Genomic DNA, 22,621 nt, shown 5'->3' with positions numbered 1-22,621 from the left:
AAGACGGCCTTCCTCGTGGCGATCACGTCCGCCAGACGGGTCTCAGAGCTCCGCGCCCTGACGGCGGGCCCCCCATATACCGTCTTTCACAGGGACAAGGTGCAGCTTCGCCCACACCCGGCCTTCCTCCCCAAGGTGGTATCGCCCTTCCATCTCAACCAGGAGATCTTCCTCCCGGTCTTCTTCCCAAAGCCGCATGCCTCACCTCGGGAACAGCAGCTGCATACCCTCGACGTCCGCCGAGCGCTCGCGTTCTACATCGACCGCACGAAGCCCTTTCGGCGTTCGTCCCAGCTCTTTGTGGCGATAGCTGACCGCATGAAAGGCGAGCCAGTCTCCTCACAGCGGATTTCTTCCTGGGTGACGTCCTGCATCAGAACGTGTTACGAGCTTGCTCGCGTTCCCCCGTGCCGACTCACTGCCCACTCCACGAGGGCACATGCCTCATCGGCCGCTTTCCTGGCTCATGTCCCCATCCAGGACATCTGTAGAGCGGCCACCTGGTCTTCAGTCCATACCTTCGCTTCCCACTACGCGTTGGTGCAGCAGTCTAGAGACGACGCAGCCTTCGGCTCTGCGGTATTACACTCCGCCACGTCTCATTCCGACCCCACCGCCTAGGTAAGGCTTGGGAATCACCTACATGGAATGGATAGGAGCAATCACTCGAAGAAGAAAAGACGGTTACTCACCTGTAGTAACTGGTGTTCTTCGAGATGTGTTGCTCCTATCCATTCCAAACCCGCCCTCCTTCCCCACTGTCGGAATAGCCGGCAAGAAGGAACTGAGGAGCGGACGGGCCGGCTGGGGTATATATACGCCGCCATGGCGGCGCCACTCCAGGGGGCGCCAGCCGGCCCGCCGGAGTTGCTAGGCTAAGAATGTTCCGAAGAGCCGTGCACGCGCGGCGCGCACACCTACATGGAATGGATAGGAGCAACACATCTCGAAGAACACCAGTTACTACAGGTGAGTAACCGTCTTTTTCAGGCTGATAACATGGTTTCTCACTCAGTACAATGTACATGGGACCTTAGACTGATTATAAAAGACTTGGCAGTGCATCTATGTTAAAAATCAATGGCTAGGCTTGCACCAGTGGTAGAATCCAGCAATTTAATAACTTTTGAAAACAAGAGATTTAATTTCCAGTTAGCCTCTGGTTATGGTGGCATTGAGGGAATGTTTCAGACCATTCCACTTTGTTGCATAATAGAACAAACCACCTTGCCAATCCATAGTGGGTTGTTCCTTTGTTCTTTTAGTTGACATGGAATCAATTTTTGCCCATTGTCTGGATGTGTCCATACAGTTAAAGATTTTTTGTTAAGCCTATTTTATACACAATTAAAATAGTTGTTGGCCTATTTGATGCAGATTTCAAGCCAGCTACCAACTTAAAGTGTTACCTTGATGAGAAGAAAGATTAAAAAAAAATAGTAAAATCAGTGTTTTATTTAGGCAAAAATGTTCACAAAGCATTAGTACAATTTTACTGGCATAGCTGTATTTAGGAAGTGACAAAATAAAAGTTTAACTGCAGGTATGGGGAATAATTTGCTTAGTATTTTAGATTTGTTTCTCCTTTAAAACCATCCTTAACATCCTACCAAACACAACATATTTTCTCTACAGCTGTCTAGGAGCTATTTCAGGGCCAAAATGATGTCCTTGCTTTTACACCTGTTTGTCTTTGGGTTTCTTTCTTTTCACATTGAAGATACTATTAACCAATTTATGTCAAATAGCATGTTTTCAATAGATTTGAGTATCAATACATAGCTTAATTCTGTATTTCTCAACACTGAAATAGAAATGTTTCCTATTTTGGTATCCTCTTTAATCCATTGAGATTATTATGAGTTATTTATACTAGTATATTTTAAACTGTCTATTACTGGTGAGGTCAGATTGCAAATGGTCTTTAAATAGGCTGCTTCCACTGATTTCTATGAGTTTGAATGAGGAACTACTCAAGTACATAAACTTAAGCACATATGTAAGTACTTCCCTGCATCAGGCCCTTAGTAAGGGTGACCACTTTGGTGAATATATTTTTATACCTAAATTCTGCTCCCTCTTCTTTAGCCAATACAGTCTACAGAGTTCAGTCATGGATAAAGTACACCGCTACCCCGATATAACACAGTCGTGGGGAGCCAAAAATCCCTACCGCGTTATAAGCGAAATGCTGTTATATTGGGGTAGCGGTGGTAGGGCTGCAGCGGTGATTTGAAGAGTCCGGGGTTCCGGCCACAGGGAGCCCCAGGCCCTTTAAATCGCCGGCAGAGCCCGCTGCCGCAGCCCCGGGGTAACGGCGGCAGGGCTCCAGCGGTGATTTAAAGAGCTCCAGGCTCCGGCCGCTGTGGGGAGCCTGGACTCTTTAAAGCGCTGCCCGAACCCCACTGCCAGAGCCCCTGGGTAGCGGCAGCAGGGCTCCAGCGATGATTTAAAGGGCCCTGGGCTCCCCGCAGCAGCCGGAATCCTGGACCCTTTAAAGCACTGCCAGAACCCCGCTGCTACCGCGCTGTATGCGAACCCGTGTTATATCGGGTCGCATTATAGCAGGCTAGCGGTGTATAAAAGAAAGCACTTTTTCTGTTCCTTCCCAAGTTCCATCTTCAGCTTCTGGTGGTGCCCAGTTAATAACTGAAGGTCCTGCAGTAGGACAAAGTGGGATTCAGAGAGGAAGCTGTACTTGCTTCTGTCTATAAAATCAGTTAGGGCTGACTCTGTAAAATCCAGATGGTGGGTGACTGGTGTCATAGGTCTGGTTGAACGCCCACTCTTAGCAGCTCCCTGGACTCTTGTGAGGGGCCTGCTGGATCCAGTGTATTTTAAGACTCTGGAGTCTCAACAGTCTGGAGTCTCAACAGATACCAGGCATAGCCCCAGTCTTGGAGCTGCTGGGCACATTCTTGGAGTTCAGACCTCTGTCCAGCACTCCAGCCTGAGAGCTGAGATCTCTGCAGTCAAATTGCCTCTCCCCTGTTACCAAGTCTGACTCCGTGTGTAGTTTAAACCTGGTCTTTTCCAGAACTCCACTCAAAGGTGTGAGCCTTCTGGTTTACATCTTTGCGGGGGCCCATGGCATGTGTACATGATGAACACCTTCACAGTTATATAGTACTGTTGAACACTCGAGAGTTGATAATATTTGGTTTGCTTCTAGATAGATATTTCCATTTAAAATGTTTAGCTCCTACATACCTACATACTGCTGGACTGTACATATTCAATTGATTTATTTCCTGTGACATCAACAGCCAGCTGGAATATTTCCTCAGGCCTAATTCAGATTGCATCAGGGAGATCGTCATTAAAATAAATGGTTCTGCAAAAGTTATTCTCATTTATTAATAGTGATTATTTGAATTGTGTACAACAAACTCCCTGTCCTTTGGAGCCATGGCATCACTTTGGTGAAGAAAAATAATTTTTCAACAAGAAGCTCTTAAATATTGTTTTGGTGACAATCTAAACTCGGAGGAAGATGTGATATTTGCCCTATTTATTGATTTATTTTTGCTGCCAAGCCCAGTTGGAGTGCTTATGCAGTCCTGTGAAACTAACTGTAGACACCGCAAGTCTACAAGCAGCAACCATTCTCCAGATAAGGCTAGAGGCAAGGAAACTGTTTGGAAGAGAGGAAATGAAACAAAAGCCAAGATAAATGGCAGTGGAAATGATAGACAAAACCGTAAACCCATTAAGTTTGTCTACCGCTATTGCATATTCAGTGGAGGGAAAAATACATAGAATATTCTCTGGTTAACATGGTTCTTATTTGGGATAAATTATATAGCTAGATTAAAGAAATGTTTCAAAGGTTTTTGTTTGCCTTCCTTTGAGGCTGAAAACTAAATGCTTTATAGCCTTAAGAACAAAGCAGCCGCATGAGTCTCTCCACACATACAATTTCTAAGTTTAGCATAGACTACTAATTGCCCCTTTAAGCACTTTGCTTAAATTATATAACGATAGATATAATTATACATGATGAGGTCTGACTACGCAAATAAAGTCTGGTAAAAAGAAGGGTAAATTATATATGGATGTTTTGGCTAAAGTACAGAATACACAGAGGCTGTTGAGTTCAAACATTCACTATAGAGAGAATTATTTCCATTAAAGGAATATTATCAACCTAAACCTCATCTTTGTGTCTTATCTTTTTTGTCTGCTATTGTTACAAATTGACTGTAATTGAACCAGATCAGAAAACAAGATTTTATTTTTTCAGTATATTTACTTTATGCATTTGACAGCACTTTATGTATAGTTAGTTTCATCACTATGCCTCTGGTTAATTTCCTTTTTCATGTGGGTAGGTTTTTAACAAGAGTATTGTAGCTGAAGAGTGATAGTTGGCTTCCCTACTGGATAAATTATAAGTCTGAATATAGACTTGGCTTTTGGTTTAGTGCTTTGTATTATCCTTCATTTACTATGACATTGTTGGAGTCTGATTTCCTCAGTGCACTGCAAGTGATCGAACTTTCAGTCAGTGAAGTTACGGGCTCAGTGATAGTGCAGAAATAACTTATAAAGTTTATTATCTGTTAAAATTCTTTCTTCTGTAAAATCGTATTTCTCAGGTAGAATAAAAGCATACAGTCCTCTGTTAAGTAAGGCCCTGATCCTTCAAACGCCTGTGCATGTGCTTCACTTTGCACATATTGAGTAGTCCTGTTGAAGTCCTGTGTAAAATTAAACATGTGCATAAATGTTTGCAGAACGGGTCATTTTAGCTTCTTCTGAATCACAGGGAAAATATTTTATTAATAACAGAGGTTGCTGTCATAGAAATTGTACATACATTTAAGAAATGCTTCATAGAAAATCAGGTTATGTGATGTTCTTGAAAATACATTACTTTATGGTTAAAAATGTAGAATAAACCAATGTCTAAAATGTTTTTATTGGATTATCAGTAATGTAAATACAATTTATTGATTATAACAGCATTATATCCTAACCGATGAAGCTAAAATGTAACCTATTACTAACTAACTAATGAGAAAGGAAGAGAGAAGAGAAAAAACAGATGGGGTGCTTGGAGACGGTGACGCTGTTTCACATTAGGCATGTTTTAGTTAAATGATTCTATCAGAGTCTGATTCACTGTGATCTAAAAATGGTTTCCATATGTCTGAATGTATCTGTTGTTTTTCAAACTAAATGTTAGCCCCTCGTATGATGGTTCTGTCAACGTCACAATCTATTGTTTGACAGTGGGTGGTATCTCTTCCTAGCAGCTCAGATAATTTTGGGCATTGAGGGTGGAAAGTTGCTATTATTAGACATATTCTGAGCTGTTTGGCCAAGTGCTTTCCTCAGATATGTACATACAACTCTCATTGAATTCAGTAGAACTTTCACAGATATATTCAAGGATAGTATTTGGGCCACTGTTTTCTCCTTCAACAGCTCGTATAGGGTTGAGATGTTGGTCAGTAAGTGGAGGGATGTACTAACAGGTATTTCAGCTTTTGTTGTGACTGCATTTTGCTTTGAGTTTTATCCTGAAAGCTGAGCAAAGGGCAAATATGTAATGATTGTCTCCCACAGTGATTAGCACAATGCCAATAAGTATCTCCATTTGAGTTGAGAATTGCTTGCATCTAATAACCATGTATTCCTGATAGTTGTCTGACTCAGCCTGGTATATATTCAGCCTGGTGCCATCACATGACTTTAATTGTCAACTGAGATTTTCTCTCATCACGTAACTTACATTGTCAATTATCTCTCTCCTTAAAGGTTCCAGATGAATATTTCTCTATTTTATTGGACTATCTGGAGGGGCTTAAAGGCAGTGCGCGAGATGTAACCATGCAGAAAGCTGAAGCTCTTATGAAAGGGTATGACAATTCTGATACAGAAGATCCAGGCCTGTTGGAGAAGTGTGAGCGCATACGAAAAGTTTTACAGCTATTATCATGAAAGTGTGTAAACCTTGTCATTAGATTTCTAGATTCATCTGTCTCTACCATTGTATGGAGAGCAGGTGAAATGCAACAAATAACTTCTAAAAGAAATATGTAAATACGTGTTTTTTTCATTAAGAATTGTAATTATGATAAGATTTCATGTTTCCATTGCTCATTGTACAATATTAAAATCAATCATTAAACAGTTTATAAGGAGATTGTAATCAAAATGAACCATAGTGTTTGCCCATTATTAAACATTCTATTTTGGCTCCATCAAGTAATTTTTGCATGTCTTGGAAATGAGTGGAAACATCCATCTCACTTTAGTTGTTCACGTATCAACATGTAATTACTATTAACTGAAGAGAGGAGCTTTGTGTCTCTTAATAAAAGCAAAACAATCCAACCAACAGAAAGTCTGGAGGTTCTTTCACAAAGGGTAGTTTTAAAAGTGAATGTAAAGCACAGTGCTTTGTCAGCCAGCTGTAATCTATCACTTTCAGCTTTAGCAGCATGTCATTTGGATTTGGGAAAGATCATTTTCAGTCTGTCGAACATGGGTTTATAACACATTTACTTATTAGCAATTTAAGCAAAGATCTGGAGATTGTCAGCTTTGTTAGTTTTCCTCTTGATATTTAAAGTTTTTTGGGTGCTTTATGGCAATAGCTAGGTATTCGGAAAATGTAGAGACGTGAATAGTCCAAATCAGATGTCCATTGTGAAATCACCTAATCATACCTTTAGTAAGATGCTATCCATAACAGGAAATGCTGTGTTATAACATTTTGTGTTCAGCCTGACAAATTACATCTTCATCTTTCTCTTGTAATTGTTTTCCAGTTGAGTTAATCTGTATTCAGTTGCTTCAACTAGGGAACGTTTGTATCCTAGGAGAATGCTGAAGACCAGACTTTTATGCAAAAAACAAGGGCATTAATTACTCCAAAGTTTGAGATCTATCTTTAATAACAATAATAATTGAGTACTTGTTCCTAACCAGCACTCATGACCTGATTCTCAAAAGGTTTTGTAATTGCAGCATTTGGCTGGATTTTGACAACCTACACATACATGAATTGCTGTAGCTTTTGAAATATACAGCCAGTTATAAAAGCAGCTTATACATAGTGACCTCTTTAAGACAATTATATTGGGAGCCAAAAATTCTGAGTGATCTAACATGTGCTGTTCTAATATGGTAACTATTATGGAATTTAACATGATGGGTGAGCCAAGGTATAAGAAAGAGAGAACAAAACAACAGAGAGTGCCTGTTAATCCCCAGAGCAGAAACAGTGAGGACACACATGTTGCTTATGGACATTTTCTTACTTACCAGTTGTGCTACCTGGCTCCCTTCTCATTCTCTCTCATTTTTCCCCTTCTTGCCATATCTTCATCTCTATTGTTTTCTTTCATTTCCTCCTTTTTTGCATGTGCCCCACACACTTCCCATTTGTATCCTTTTCCCATTTTTTTTTACTACAAGCATAGGCGGCAGCAGATTAAAATTAAAATCAAACCAAACCTGAAGAGCTCCATGCTTTCCCCCAAGATGAAGTTCAGTTGGAAGATAAAATGGGACGCTCAGGAAGATATCCTCATCTCAGAAACACTGGTTTTGCTTCTTCAGATGTGCACTCTGATGTCCGCTGGTCTCAGTGTAGTTTACTATCCAAGATTATGTGAAGGCGGTAATATCACACCTCTTATATTTAGAGTAGCGCTCAGAATATTAAATAATCTGTGTTTTCTGTGCTAATGTGAAAAGGAGCAGTTCCATTTGCATGAGTAGACTGTGTTGGCAAACTACCTTGAATGTATCTGAATTTAGAACATAGGTTCTCCCTTTTTCCACTTAATTCACTTGACCCTAACAGAGTCATAAGGTTTCCTCCTGCCCCCATAAGGATGGGAGGTCCCTCGTTTCCACCTGTTTCTTAAGAGGCCTTTCACCTTTGGATTGATGTAATTTGAAGGAATCTTGAACAGGGCCTGTCTGTAGATGAGTGGCTGCATGGCAAATTAGGTAGATGAAAGCATAGAGGCCACATGGCATGAAAGAAAGGCATGTAGACAGGTACACAAAGTCCTGCTATACCATATCCCAAGTACCAATCAGTGTTTAGGTGGCCTGTCTCATCTACTTTCTTCAGGAGGGTAAAGATGGGTGGAAGCCATTTAATTATACTAATAGTCCTGCATGTATTTTGGAGCACAGTTGTCAATCAGCTTGTTGTTCTACTTAATCTAATTCTATTATCGACGTATCTCAGAGAACGCCATCGTACCCATGTGCTGCCAGCTGGCCTGAGGCTGATGTATGGGCACTGTTGGCTGTCTGGAAGACGAGGAGGTCCAGAGCCAACTGAATTGAGTCATTCACAATAAATAACTGAAATGAAAAGCAACTGGATGAGTTGGGGTTCGGAACAGCAAGTGGTGACACAAGGAACTAACAATCCTATATAATAAGGGCTGGGTCAATAACGGTAGGGTTGGCTCAGGGCAGAAAATATTCCCCTTTTATGATGGGGTTGACTGAATTCTAAAGACTTGCCCATTCATGCAGCCAACACCAAGGTACCATGTACTTTAGCAGAGAAGGGTGAGAAAGAACCAGAGATGAGGGGTCTTCTGTATCGGGCATGTCTTTTTTTGTTGTTGTTGTTGTTAGATTAATCAGTGTGGCTAGTTCTGAAGGCTTGGGAGAATGGGGGAAAGTGTTTTCTGGGTTTCTCTCAAAGCCAATGGTGATGGGTTACTTTAGAGAAGTGATATAGCCTCGTATAAGAGCAGAAATACCCATCTCCACCAGATCCCATTCCTTCCCTTTCCCCTCTTTTACACTGGCATCTTCTAAGCCACTCCCCAATACTAGCAATTATTAGGTAGAAGGAACCTAAAACTTCATGTATTGTATTGCTACTGTCTATTTGTTAGCTTAAAGTTACCAGGGCTCTTAATTCCTCAGTGTTCTAAGTAAGTTCCATCTTCTGTCTAACACTGTAATTAAAACAGGAAAGGACAAATTGTGGTCTTTGATTCTCTTAATAATACTTTGCACTTCTACAGACCCTTTCTCTGGAGAATCTCACACTGATTTACAAACAGGTCTTTCAGAACACTTGTAGGAAAGTAGGTCTATGTTGTTAGTCACATTTTACAGATGAGAAGTCTCAGGCACAGAAGCACAGGAAGTTAGGTGCCTTAATACCTTTGAGGATCTGAGCCAGAGAGCTTGACCCAAGATCCCAAGGAAAGTTAGTGGTTGTTCTGGCAATAGAACCCAGGGCTTCTGACTCGCAAGTCAGAAGCCCTGGGTTCTATTGCCAGAACAACCACTAACTAGTCACTAAGCCATACTCCAGCTTCTTACACAGTTCACTATTTTAAACGTTTGTTTGGTTTTTTTAATACAGATAACAAGGCCTCCTCTTTGATATTTTAAGTTCTAAAGTCTATACTTTCATTAAAATCTTGTAAGCAGTCTAGCCTATGCAGGGAATTCGGGTTTGTCACTTGTTCAGCTTTTTTGTCTGTATGGTCATTTTAAAATGTTCAATATTTTATAGCACTTGTAGCTTAGATACTCAGCAGATGTGTTAATATGAATTGACAAAATCACGTGTCTGCCTCTCTTTTAATCAGCCAATTGCATTGTTAATAAAAATCAAATCCAAGACTAGAAGTAATAGCTTGTACCGACTGACAAATTACATTTTCTTCTGCTTACTCTAATTGCCTTTCAACTGAGTTAATCTGCATTGTGTGGCTCTGACTAGGAGAATTTGTACACTAGGAAAATGCTGAAGTCAGGACTTCTCATGCAAAATATAAAAACATTAATTACTCAAAATTGCTTAAAGCTGGAGATGTGCCTCTAATGACGATACTAATTACTAAAAAATTGACACTATAGAAGAGTTCTCTTTAATTTGGATGATCTCCACTGTCTGTTGTGCATCTTCTTGGTTATCTAGTGTCTGCCCTCACTTTTAATTTGTTACCATGGTTCTAAAATTACTGGGGAAATGGATTCTCCATCCTCGTTTAGGAAGCAGAAATTGTAGATATTGAATGTGTAGTTCATTTTTTATCCAGTGCAGGATGGCTCTGATTTATTGGTTAATTTTAAAGAAAGGTGGACCTAGTCTGATCTCTCACCTTCTAGTTACTTAGAAATTATTCTTCTTCCTCCCACCCACTACATGGAACAGAGCAGAGCAACAGCCATTAAAAAAGAGCTATCCAATGTCAAACTTACACATTTTTGGAGAACAGCATGAAAGATATGAGTCCAGCTTAACCTACAGTATTAAAAGCTTCATACTTCAAGACTAAGCTTGATACTTCAAGACTAAGCTCGATAAGTGTCTGGATGGGACCGTATGCTGGGATAGCCTAATTTTGGCAATTAATTGATCTTTGATTATTAGCAGGTCTGTGATGGGATGTGGTCTGTGATGGGATGTTAGATGGGGTGGGATCTGAGTTACTACAGAGAATTCTTTCCTGGGTACTGGTTGGTGAGTCTTACCCACATGCTCAGGGTTTAACTGATCGCCATATTTGGGGTCGGGAAGGAATTTTCCTCCAGGGAAGATAGGCAGAGGCCCTGGAGGTTTTGCGCCTTCCTCTGCAGCATGGGGCACAGGTCACTTGCTGGAGGATTCTCTGCACCCTGAGGTCTTTAAACAACGATTTGAGGACTTCAATAACTCAGACATAGGTTAGGGGTTTGTTACAGGAGTGGGTGGGTGAGATTCTGTGGCCTGCATTGTGCAGGAGGTCAGACTAGATGACCATAATGGTCCCTTCTGATCTTCAGTCTATGAATCTATAAAATTCAGATAGTATATTCAGTCTATAAATAATTTACACACAGATAACTACAGGAAAGGAACCTGTGCAACCTTAATTCACTCTCCGGGTGCGTAAACATTATGACACAGTCATTAATTGAATGATCACATACTATTTTTTCCACTGAGTAAAACAGATCTCAAACATTTTTAATTGGTGAAGCTCTGCATTTTACACTTTTAAGAAGTCGATATCTTTTCCTGTTTCCAAAAATTAGATCAACATCATTATGCTGGAGCCATGTGAGTGACTGGGGGGCAGGGGGTCGGGGTCAATTCTGCACCATTGAAATCAATAGGAACTTTGCTATTGATTTCACTGGGCCCTGGATAAGGTCAGAGATGTCATTTGATTAAATGTTTAATTTTTAAAAAAAGCTTTCCAAAGATCAGGATTTTGTTATTAATGTATAATCCAAATACTGAACTAGTGTTAATTAAACTAAATCAGGTTTTATCAGCATAAAACTTTCCTGTGGTTTAATCTGTTTTAGTCACGAGTGGTTTCATTTATACCTTCCGTCCTGAACAGTTATTACAGTTATGGAGAAGTTATTTATATCCTGGCAAATAAGGATCTTAATTGTTTATTGTGATTCTAGTCATTCTAGGACACAACTTAATGTGCTTTTCCTTTTGTAAAGCAAGTTGGTTGTAGCAGTGATTTATAATTAAATTCTTCACAAGAATTTACATGGTAAAACTTCATCTATTCAGAAATTAGATTTTCTTCTTCGAGTGCTTGCTCATATTGATTCCAATTAGGTGTGCGCACGCCGCATGCACGATCGTCAGAGAATTTTTACCCTAGCAACACTCAGTAGGTCGGCTGTGGAGCCCCCTGGAGTGGTGCCTTCATGGCGCTGGATATATAACCCTCTGACCTAGCGCCCCCTCAGTTCCTTCTTACCGCCCGTGACGGTCATTGGAATTGTGGAGCTGTCCTCCACTCTCCCTAGCTTTTACTTCCCAGTTTGGATAATTGTTCTAGTTCTTATAGTTATATAGTTAGTGTAGTACAGTAGTCTTGATAGTTGTAGAATTAGTTTGTAAATAAAGTTAGCGGGTTGGAAGGGGTTCCTTCCCCTTGCTCCCTGCATGCCGCCCGGGCTCATGCCCAAGGCTCCGGGGTTTAAGCCGTGCTCAGCCTGTTCAAAGCCTTTAAACAGGAGACCCCCACAACTCCTGTTTAAAGTGCCTCGGGGAGTCTCACCAGGCCGAAAAGTGTAAGATCTGTGAGCTTTCAGGCCTCGAACCAAAAAGGAGTGGGACTTTAGACTCAAGCAGCTCCTTATGGAGGCAGCCCTCAGCCCAGATCCTCCTTCAGCACGCCAGGTTCCAGCACCGAGTGCCTCGGTGCAGAGTGCTCCAGCGGCAACTTCAAGTACTGCACCACAGGGAGACTCAGATAGAGACTCACGGCACCGGTCCTCGCCGGCACCGCGTCCAGCGCAAGCACTTCGGTGCCATTCCCTGTCCCCGGGGCATAAGAGACCTCGCAAGCCAGATGGGGCTGCCTCTCAACAACAGGTGCCGGCACCCCCTTTGCCAACCTTGGACTCGCGTTCGGCACCAGAGCAACCGAAGGTACAGGCGCCGATATCGGCACCATTGACTCCGGCACTGAGGGAAGAGCCGTTGAGTCCGGCACATAGTGGCTCCCCGGCCCGCACTGTGGTTGAGCCCCAACTTCTGTCGACGCCGGAGACGTTTGCAACAGCGAGGGACCTCATTGCCCTTACAGAACCGGCACCGGCTTAGGCTCAGGCACCACATCCTGCCCGTGAAGTACAGTCTTGGGGCAAGCTAGCCCTAATACGTCCACCATCTCCGAGCGTGGACACTCGGCACCGCTCCCGATCTCGGAGCAGGTCCTGGCACCGCTCGCAGTCCCAGTGCCGTTCTCTATCACGGCACCGGTCGTACTCATGGCCCAGATCTTACTCCTGGCACCGTTCCGCTTCGCGGCACTGCTCCAGACCTCGGTACCATTTGGACTCCCGACGCTGCTCTGGTCAGAGCGCCGATCCTATTTGAGAAGCCGCTCCCGGCACCGCTCCCACTGGCAGTCTTCATTGCAATCCAGGTCTGGATCTCGGTACCGGCATGACCATCAGCACCATTCTCAATCCTGGCACCATTCCCCGGCACCACACCGGCACCGCTCTCCTGTGGCCTGGCACCGCTCGGCACCATTCCCAGCAGAGTCGGCGCAGGCACGCTCGACACCACCCTCGCCCTCATGCTCTGCCTCAAGCTCTTCACAGTCGGATGGCACATCCACTTGGCCTATCCCGCACCGGGCCAGGCAGAGGATAACCTGGGTCAATGGCAGGACGAAGCCCAAGACCCTAGCCAGGAACCTGCACAATGGTCCTTCTGGGCCCCGTGGGAGTACCACTAAGCCCAAGGGGTTCCATCTGCAGCCTCCCGCTCAGCCCATTCAGAGCCCTGAGTACCGGAGGCCACCATCAGTCATCCCCCTCCGGGGGCTATGGAGGCATCTGCACCCACCCCAACGCAGGCCCCACACCCAGCACAGTGGATCCTGAGCATCAGGACCCCTCGCAAGTGGACCTGCCACAGGATCCATTAGCCCCTGTAGCATCTTCCTCATCTTCTCCAGATGAGGCGGTGGCGGGGACAATAACCTCAGGTCCCCCTCCGATAGACCTACATGCTCACCAAGGCCTTCTACGTAGGGTGGCACGTAATATGGACCTCCAAGCGGAGGAGATAGTGGAGTTGGAGGACCCAGTGGTGGACATCCTTTCAGCTGACGCCCCATCCCGGGTAGCATTGCCCATTATCTGCACTATCCAGGCCAATGCCAAGACAATATGGCAGACCCCTGCCTCTATCCCACCTACGACCAGAGGAGTAAAGAGAAAATACTTTGTTCTCTCTAAGGAGTATGACTATCTGTATGCTCACCCTCAGACGTGTTCACTGGTGGTGTCCTCAGTGAATGCAAGGGAACAGCATGGTCAACAGGCTGCAGCGCCCAAATCTAGAGACGCCAAGCGCCTTGATTTGTTTGGACGCAAAATTTACACAGCGGGGGGCCTTCAGCTCAGAGTCGCAAACCAGCAAGCGCTTTTGAGCCGTTATGATTATAACTCGTGGAACTCCATGGGTAAATTTAAGGAGCTGATTCCACGAGAGTCCAGGGATGAGTTTGGGGCTTTAGTGGAAGAGGGCAAAAAGGTGTCTAGGACCTCCTTGAAGGCCTCCCTTGATGTAGCTGACTCTGTGGCTAGGACCCTGGCGTCGGGCATCGCTATGCGATGCATCTCCTGGCTTCAGGTGTTTGACTTACCGCCAGAGCTGCAACAAACCCTGCAGGATCTACCATTTGATGGGCAGGGCCTATTCTCAGATAAAATGGACTCTAGATTACGGAGCCTAAAAGACTCCAGAACCATCATGCGCTCCCTGGGGATGCATGTCCCAGGTACCAGGCGCAAACCCTTTAAACCACAGCCTCCTTTGAGCCGATGGCCACCAGTTCGCTCCTTTATCTATCTTGGAAGACAGCCTTCCTTGTAGCCATCATTTCAGTGAGACACGTATCTGAAATCAGAGCCCTCACATCTGAACCACCGTGTACAGTTTTCCACAAAGACAAGGTGCAGCTTCACCCCCACTCTGCCTTCCTTCCCAAAGTGGTATCTACCTTTCATGTCAACCAGGACATTTTCCTCCCAGTCTTTTATCCAAGGCCCCATGCCACGCGGCAGGAGCAACACATGCATTCCCTCGACATTCGTATGGCCCTCGCCTTTTATATCGAGCATACAAAGCCATTTAGGAAAACAACCTAGCTTTTCATTGCAGTGGCCAAACAGATGAAAGGCCTACCCGTCTCCTCGCAGCGCATCTCCTCATGGATCACCTCTTGTATCCGTGCTTGTTACAACTTGGCCAGTGTCCCGACCCCGCGTCTCACAGCTCACTCCACGAGGGCCCAAGCCTTGTCGGCCACTTTCCTGGCTCACATTCCGATTCAGGAGATCTGTAGAGCTGCTGTTTGGTCATCTGTACATACCTTTGCAGCTCACTACGCGTTAGTTCAGCAGTCTAGAGACGACGACGCAGTGGTTCAGCGGTTCTGCACTCAATGATGTCTCACTCCAACCCCGCCACCTAAGTACGGCTTGGGAGTCACCTAATTGGAATCGATATGAGCAAGCACTCGAAGAAGAAAAGACGATTACTCACCTTTGTAACTGTTGTTCTTTGAGATGTGTTGTTCGTATCCATTCCAAACCCTCCCTCCTTCCCCACTGTCGGAGTAGCCGGCAAGAAGGAACTGAGGGGGCGCTAGGTCGGCAGGGGGTATATATCCAGAGCCATGAAGGCGCCACTCCAGGGTGCTCCACAGCCGACCCACCGGGTGTTGCTAGGGTAAAAATTCTCCGACGATTGTGCACGCAGCGCACACACACCTAATTGGAATGGATATGAGCAACACATCTCGAAGAACAACAGTTACAAAGGTGAGTAACCATCTTTATATTTAGGGCTGTCAAGCGATTAAAAAATTAATCGCGCAGCTAAACAATAATAGAATACCATTTATTTAAATATTTTTGGATGTTTTCTACATTTTCAAATATATTTATTTCAGTTACAACACAGAATACAAATTGTACAGTGCTCACTTTATATTTATTTTTTATTACAAATTTTTGCACTTTAAAAAAACAAAAGAAATAGTATTTTTCAATTCACCTAAAACAAGTACTGTAGTGCAATCTCTTTGTCATGAAAGTTGAACTTACAAATGTTGAATTATGTACAGAAAAATAACTGCATTCAAAAATAAAACAATGTAAAACTTCAGAGGCTACAAGTCCACTCAGTCCTATTTCTTGTACAGCTAATCGCTCAGACAAACAAGTTTGTTTATATTTGCAGGAGATAATGCTGCCCATTTCTTGTTCACAATGTCACTGAAAGTGAGAACAGGCATTTGCATGGCACTGTTGTAGCTGGTATTGCAAGATATTTACACGCCAGATCCGCTAAAGATTCATATGTCCCTTCATGCTTCAACCACCATTCAGTCAACACCATACTTGGCAAACTTTCATTCTAGCACAAGCTGCTTCTTCAAGCTTCAACAAGCTAAGAGAAACCATTGTTTCAATTTGTCTTCATATTGAACCCGACCTCTAGGAATTCTAACCCCACCTCCAGGACCTTGTTCAGTTCAGTACGGTTTTGTTGCATACACATTACCTAGCAGGAAAAAAAGTTTATTCAATAAATATAATTAGGGCTGTCGATTAATCGCAGTTAATTCACGCGATTCACTCAAAAAAAATAATCACTATTAATCACAGTTTTAATCGCATCGTTAATAGAATACCAATTGAAATTTATTAAATATTTTGGATTTTTTTTACATTTTCAAATATATTGATTTTAATTACAACACAGTATACAACGTGTCCACTGCTCACTTTATATTATTTCTGATTACAATTGGAGGACCCCTAGGATGGAAAGAGAACAGTGATGCAGTTGCCCGTTGTTATTGTTTTTTCTACACTCAGCAAAAATTGGGAGTTCTACTCATCTTTTTATGCTTTGGGTCTTTGCCTTGTAGCTCCTGTGGCCTCCATCTTCCACATCCTCTGCTAAGAGCGTCCTCCCCGATTTTCTTTGCCTTGTATCTTCCCTTTCCTCCTTCAGTCCCTTCCTAACACTCTTTGCTTCCAGTTAGCCTTCCAGTACTGAGCGTGCGCCACTCCTGCTCATGTGCCAGCATTTGCTATTTCAAACTATTCAGTTGCATACAAAAAACCTCATGAGAAGAAAGATATTTGGGTTGTAATACAAAGCACTCCAAAGTTAGAAAATGCCAGTGGGCATGTAACTTTAATTCTGCCCCCTTGTGCAGCCAGTCGGGGCAGTTAATGAGGCAGGGTTCCTCTTTTTTTAAAAAAAAAAAAAAGTATGCATGGAATGAAAGACTTTTATAATGTCCACACACAAGGAGGTAGAATTAAGGTTGCATGGGCAACAATAAATATGGCATATCCTAACTTTCAATTGCTTCACTTCCAACCTCTGTGGAATTCTCGTAATATAGTTTTTGTGATTTCCTAGTTTTTTGTGGGGGAGGTTAAATGACTTTTTAAAAATTAGGTACAAACATAAGGGTTTGAACCCTGCATTGCAGCACAGATGTCTATGCCTTGAGCCTAACCATAGTGGCTGGTAGCAGGAGAAGGCTGTTATCCTAGAGTGCAAATGGGCCACTGGTCCCATGTGCTGTGCCTAGAGATGGTCAAGGATAGCCTGACCCTGCACACACACTCTCTCTCTTCAGCTCCCAGGAAGTGGGGGCACCTGTCCCAGAGGAAGGTGATGGGGCACTGGGACCATGTGAAAGGTCCAGAGATTTAATCAGGGGAATTTGCCCTGCTGCTACAGCTGCTCTGGGACCTCTGTACTGTTCTCAGTGCAGCGTGTGCTGTTCCTGCTCTGGTGGGAGCATGGCCCCAGCTCTTTAAAATGTTCACGTTCCATTATTTTGGCATGCTGCCAACTTTCTTCCGAAACATGCAAGCAAGAGAAGGGAAATAGTGATTTAATTGTTTATAACAGCTCAATCTGAAAGGAATTTAATGGAACAAAGAAAAGGCACTTTCCTAGCCAAATAATTTCTTCCTGCTAAATTTCAAAGGCCCGCTGCAAACAATAGTGGTGTTCGCACTTCTCAAATAAACAATCTTTTATAATGGAAAATGTGAAGCAACCTAAACTGGGGGAGATCTCCCCCATAATTACACGATTCTTTTTTTTTAATGAGCTAATGAGATGTATGTGTAACTAAAACATCACATGATTTTTTACTGTTGTAATGCTCATCTTTCATATACACCAATCCTTTCAACCCTGTCTGTGTCATCCTTTGCTGTGCTATGTCTAAATTAAGTTGTAAGCTTCCGAAGACAAGAACCTGGCTGTGGTTTGACTGCAAGTGTCCATGTGTACCTGTGGAACTGTTGAAATAAACATCTGCAGTTGGGCTGGCTTGGAAACAAAGCATGACTTTGAAACTGGATGTTTGTCTGCACTATTCTAGTGGAGTTATAAAGGATGCTTTGGTAGCATCCTTTGGATTAGCCATACCTCCCTAAACTCCATGAAATTGCAACAGTATGGTACCATGACACAGTACTGCTCACTGAATGGCTGTGTGAACCAGGGTATCCATCTACAGGGAATTCTGTGAGTCACAACAGCCACCTCTCTGCTCTCTTAAGCAGAATCAGCCATATCTCTAGCTTGAATGTAATGCCTCATTTATGGACTTGAGCTGCTGCTAGTCACAACCAGTTGTTTCAAACTATTTCTGTCCTCAGGCTGAAAGTGGCTAGGATGAAGCTGACTGTCAGGCTGTGAGTCAAAACTAAACCTTCCATTGGGGGTGCATGAGTAAATGCAAACATCCTCTTCTTTGTCTTTCACAAAGAAAGGATGTCCTGCAGAAGAGGAGGTCCTGCAAAATGCTGGAAGTTGCCCACCTGCACCCCTATTTATTTGTTGCCTTTGTCCTGTTAAAAATGGCCCACTCAACCTGTGAGTGGGCACCGTTACATGCCAGCACATAGACATGGTTGCCCGGAGCCAAGAAATCACGTGTGGGGCATGAAACATGCCTGAGGGCAGGAATGATGGTAAGGAACGTAACCTCCTGAAGCTGTGTGCTTATGGTTAAGGCAACATGCCACTTGCCATGACTCTTGGCTGCCATAACATCTAAATATTTTAAAAAAAAGTGACCATGTTACATGAGGAGAGTTTTTGTCCTTGTTGAATTGTACTCTGTGGTGTGCAGAGGGGAACAAACTTGTAACTTCTTTGAACTGTGTTTGCAGTTCCCTCTTAGGGTCTAAACAACTGAAAAACGGTTCCTTTTTATAGGGTCTTGCGTACAACTATTGCAAAAGAGGTGGAATACATGTAAAAAACTTTAATTCATGTCTAAGTATGCTCAGTAGCAGCACAAAGCCGACTCATCTCCTTGAGGACATCTCAGTCCAAAGGAGAAGAATGCAGAGGTATTTACTTTTATGACATTAACCAAACTATAATAATAGTATTTAGCACTTGGAATGTACATGTTCAAAGTGCTTTGCAAATATCTGCTTTCATCTCTGAGTAAATCTGATCCACCATCCAGATACTCTTCTACAACTGGAAACAGAATCTGTCGAAGGTCATATATGGATCTCATCCCCGCAGTATCTGAGCACCGGGCAAGATTGAATATATTTACCCCAGCTATCCACCTGTGAGATAGGGAAGTGCTATTATCTGAGGCACAGAGAAGCTAAGTGACCTCTCCAAAATCACAGAGGAAATCTGTGATGGGAGAGTGAGGTTCAATTCCCTGCTCCCAGTGTCCTAGGCTACAGTCCTAACCATTGGACCATCTTTCTTCTTTGGAGTAGAACTTGGAGTAACTTAACTGAAGTCAGCAGCTTTGCTCTGGATTTAAATTGGTTCAAACTGGAGTGAAACTCCAGTTTCACTCTGCTCTGTGGGAGCATAATTCCTGCACCTCACAGATCACGTCATGCCTGTGGACTGTGCACCACTGCCAGAAGTGGAGCTGCCAGCACAGGGGAGATAAGCTGCCTGCCCAATGCTCATGTGAAGAGCCAGCACAAGGGATAGGGGATGACTTGTGAATGGAGAAAGAGCTGGTACTGGCAGAAGGGGAATAACTCTGGTACTGGAAAAAGGGGAGAGTACACGAGGGTGAAATCTGTCTGCTTTCAAATTTGTCTTACTCTGGATGGGTAAAAAGGTAAGCAATTAAAAAGTGTGGAGAGGGGAAATTTTGCAGTTTTGCTTTGAGACTCTTCCACAAGTCACCCTGCTCTGGTTTTTATCACAAAGCACCTGGATGCTATCAACTCCTAATCTGCAGTCCTCATTCAAACAAAACTCCCTGGATGTCTGTAGGAGTTTTGCCCGAGTGAATGCCTTTGACTTGGATCATAGAACTCAGCTTGTGGTCTGTTGTCTAATGGTGAAGCCTATTGCATAAATGCAACCAAATATTAGCTGCCCCTAATAAACTCCTCTTTGTAGCTTTCATTGCCTGTTACAAATAGGAACTTTGTTTTTTTCTTGGGTCTAAAAGAAGAAAAACTCCTACATGTTTTAATTTAAAGGCTTGGTTATTTTTTCCCCACAATGCGCTTTTTGTACCGAAACGATGGAAAACCTTCAATAAACAGATGATTGCATTACAAATGTTACACTGTGAATTACCCTGTGTTCTTGCTTTCCTTCCTGGAGGAGAAGTTCCTGAGCAAATTATAGTTAAGCCTAATTAATATGTGGAAAAGTTTAGCCAAGTGAATTAATACAGAAAACCAGGACGAAAACCATTCCTCGAAGTTAGATAAAATCTTACAGTTAAATGCAGGAGTTGGCCTCAGTCTCAAAATAGCCTGGATAGCTGTTTGGATTTCAAATTTTTGTAATATTTAAATAAAAACTGAGGCAAAAAATGACCATCAATACCGCAATTTGTCATGAAATAATACTCTGCATTTTAGTAAATCGCATTACTTTATTATTTTTTAAAAATAGTATTTAGAGGAGAACAGGCTATGAAACTATAGTCATAGTGACAATTGTTTACAGAGATTGGCTGAGTCATAGAAAATGTTGAATGGCTTTCTTATGTATAGAAAATATCTCCAGGGGGGGCCCCTCTTCGTTTTCTAAATAATTTTGAATAGTATTTCTGCTGTCTTTGAACAAAGCTAAAACCAAAACTGCTAATGCAAAGAGATCAAGAATACATCAGTGACATTGTTTCATTAAAAACAACAAGGAGTCCTTGTGGCACCTTAGAGACTAACAAATTTATTTGGGCATAAGCTTTCATGGGCTAAAACCCACTTCATTAGATGCATGGAGTGAAAAATATAGTAAGCAGTATATGAAAAGATGAGAGTTGGAAGTTGCCTTACCAAGTGGGGGGGTCAGTGCTAACGAGGCCAATTCAATTAAGGTAGAAGTGGCCTATTCTCAGCAGTTGACAAGAGGGAGTGACTATCAAGAGAGGGAACATTACTTTTGTAGTGCTAACGAGGCCAATGCAATCAAGGTGGAGGTTGGCCATTGCCAACAGTTGACAAGAAGGTGTGAGTATCAGCAGAGGGGAAATTACTTTTTGTAGTGACCCAGCCACTCCCAGTCTTTATTCAGGCCTAATTTGATGATGTCCAGTTGGCAAATTAATTCCAGTTCTGCAGTTTCTCGTTGAAGTCTGTTTTGGAAGTTTTTTTGTTGAAGTCCAGTTTGCAAATTAATTCCAGTGTCCGGTTCTGGTGTTCATATTTTGAGGTTCTACTGTCCTTGTCACTATTCTTCTAAAGAGCACACCAAGCCTTACATGGGGAAATGTAGCTTCTTAGCCCTATATTACAGATGGGGAAACAGAGGAAAAGTACACCTCTACCCTGATATAACGCTGTCCTCGGGAGCCAAAAAATCTTACCCGTGTTATAGGTGAAACTGCGTTATATTGAACTTGCTTTGATTCACTGGAGTGCGCAGCCCGCCCCCCCTCCCCCCTAGAGTGCTGCTTTACTGCGTTATATCCAAATTCGTGTTATATCGGGTCACGTTATATCGGGATAGAGGTGTACTTAAGATTTTCCATGGTCACACAGCAATCAATGGTGGACCTACAAATAGAACTCAGGTCTCCTGGCTTCTACTTCCCTCCCCTGTCTTCTAGATCATGCTACCCTATTAAAAATGTAAATACAAACAGATAAAGCCTATCCTCCTTGAAACTTTCCCATTAATACTTTGTCCTTTTGACTCTTTTCCTTGCAGAATAAACTGGTGGATTGTGGACTCAGATCAGAGACGTGGTATCTAGATGGGACATGCCTGCTAAATACAGAAAAGGAAACCAGAAAGAACCACCATAACCTCAGAATGCCCAAAAGACCAGGACAGAAGAGAGGAGGAGGTTTACTTCTATTCTGAGATTAAAGATTATTCAATAGCTGTAGGCTACTGTTCAAAATACTTTGTGATTACTATGTTTAAAGACGCCAAAAACTATTCTGGTATGATAGTCATCAAACCAATGTTTATAAGACGTTGTATTCTAGAAAGTATCCTTTCTTCCAATGTACCACAGACTTGAAGCTGGGAGTTGAAAATATGTTGGCATTTTAACCAAATCTTGAAATCTGAGTAATTCACAGCCCTGTGGGATGGTGCAATCAAACATAAATTAAAGCATTCGATACATTGCCAGAATGCAGTGGTGAATCCATTTGTACCAAGGGACACTTTAGCCACATGGCCCATTCCTCTTTTAAACTAGAGTAGCCAGCAATGCTATGGTCCGTTCCTTTCAGTTTGTCTCAGCTCTATGTTGTTCATATATTTTTACAGGCAGTACACAGACTCAGTATCAAATAATAGCAAACCCACATGTTTGAGTCACAACAATCAGAGTAAACGTCTAAAGGGAAACTGAATTTTGAAATTCAGCTACATCTCACTCTACAGAAAATCCACAGTTAATGCTCCTATCACTTATATGGACAACTGTTAGAAAGCAAGGCCCTTTTATGGGAGGTTATGATACCTACCCACCTTTTCTAGTGTGGCTAAGAAAGAACAATAATACCGCAGATTATAGGCCAAAGCCGCACATGAATAAAGAACATCACGTTTAGCCATAGTCATTGAATATCCTTGGCAGTGTTCCACCATATCAGCTAACCTGTGCATTGTGCATAACAAAAATAT

General features: G+C 42.8%; 1 protein-coding gene across 6 annotated transcripts in view; it reads left to right on the top strand.

The window, feature by feature from the left end:
• The window catches only part of C10H7orf50 (chromosome 10 C7orf50 homolog), a 210,276-nt gene extending 188,220 nt beyond the window's left edge, over nt 1-22,056 (top strand). For 5 of the 6 annotated variants that reach the window (XM_039490123.1, XM_039490125.1, XM_039490126.1 and 2 more), the window contains one exon: nt 5,764-6,163. In XM_039490123.1, the coding sequence (XP_039346057.1) occupies nt 5,764-5,946 (183 nt within the window). In that variant the 3' untranslated portion in view covers nt 5,947-6,163. Of the gene's footprint in view, nt 1-5,763; nt 6,164-21,688 lie in introns of those variants that run through there. The other variant, XM_039490127.1, reaches the window with a different exon arrangement.
• The last annotated feature ends 565 nt before the right edge of the window (nt 22,057-22,621 follow it).

This window comes from Mauremys reevesii, linkage group 10 (assembly GCF_016161935.1).
Source record: "Mauremys reevesii isolate NIE-2019 linkage group 10, ASM1616193v1, whole genome shotgun sequence".
Taxonomy (NCBI): Eukaryota; Metazoa; Chordata; order Testudines; family Geoemydidae; genus Mauremys; species Mauremys reevesii.
Note: the sequence above shows the minus strand (reverse complement) of the source record. Positions and strands in the feature narration are given on the sequence as shown.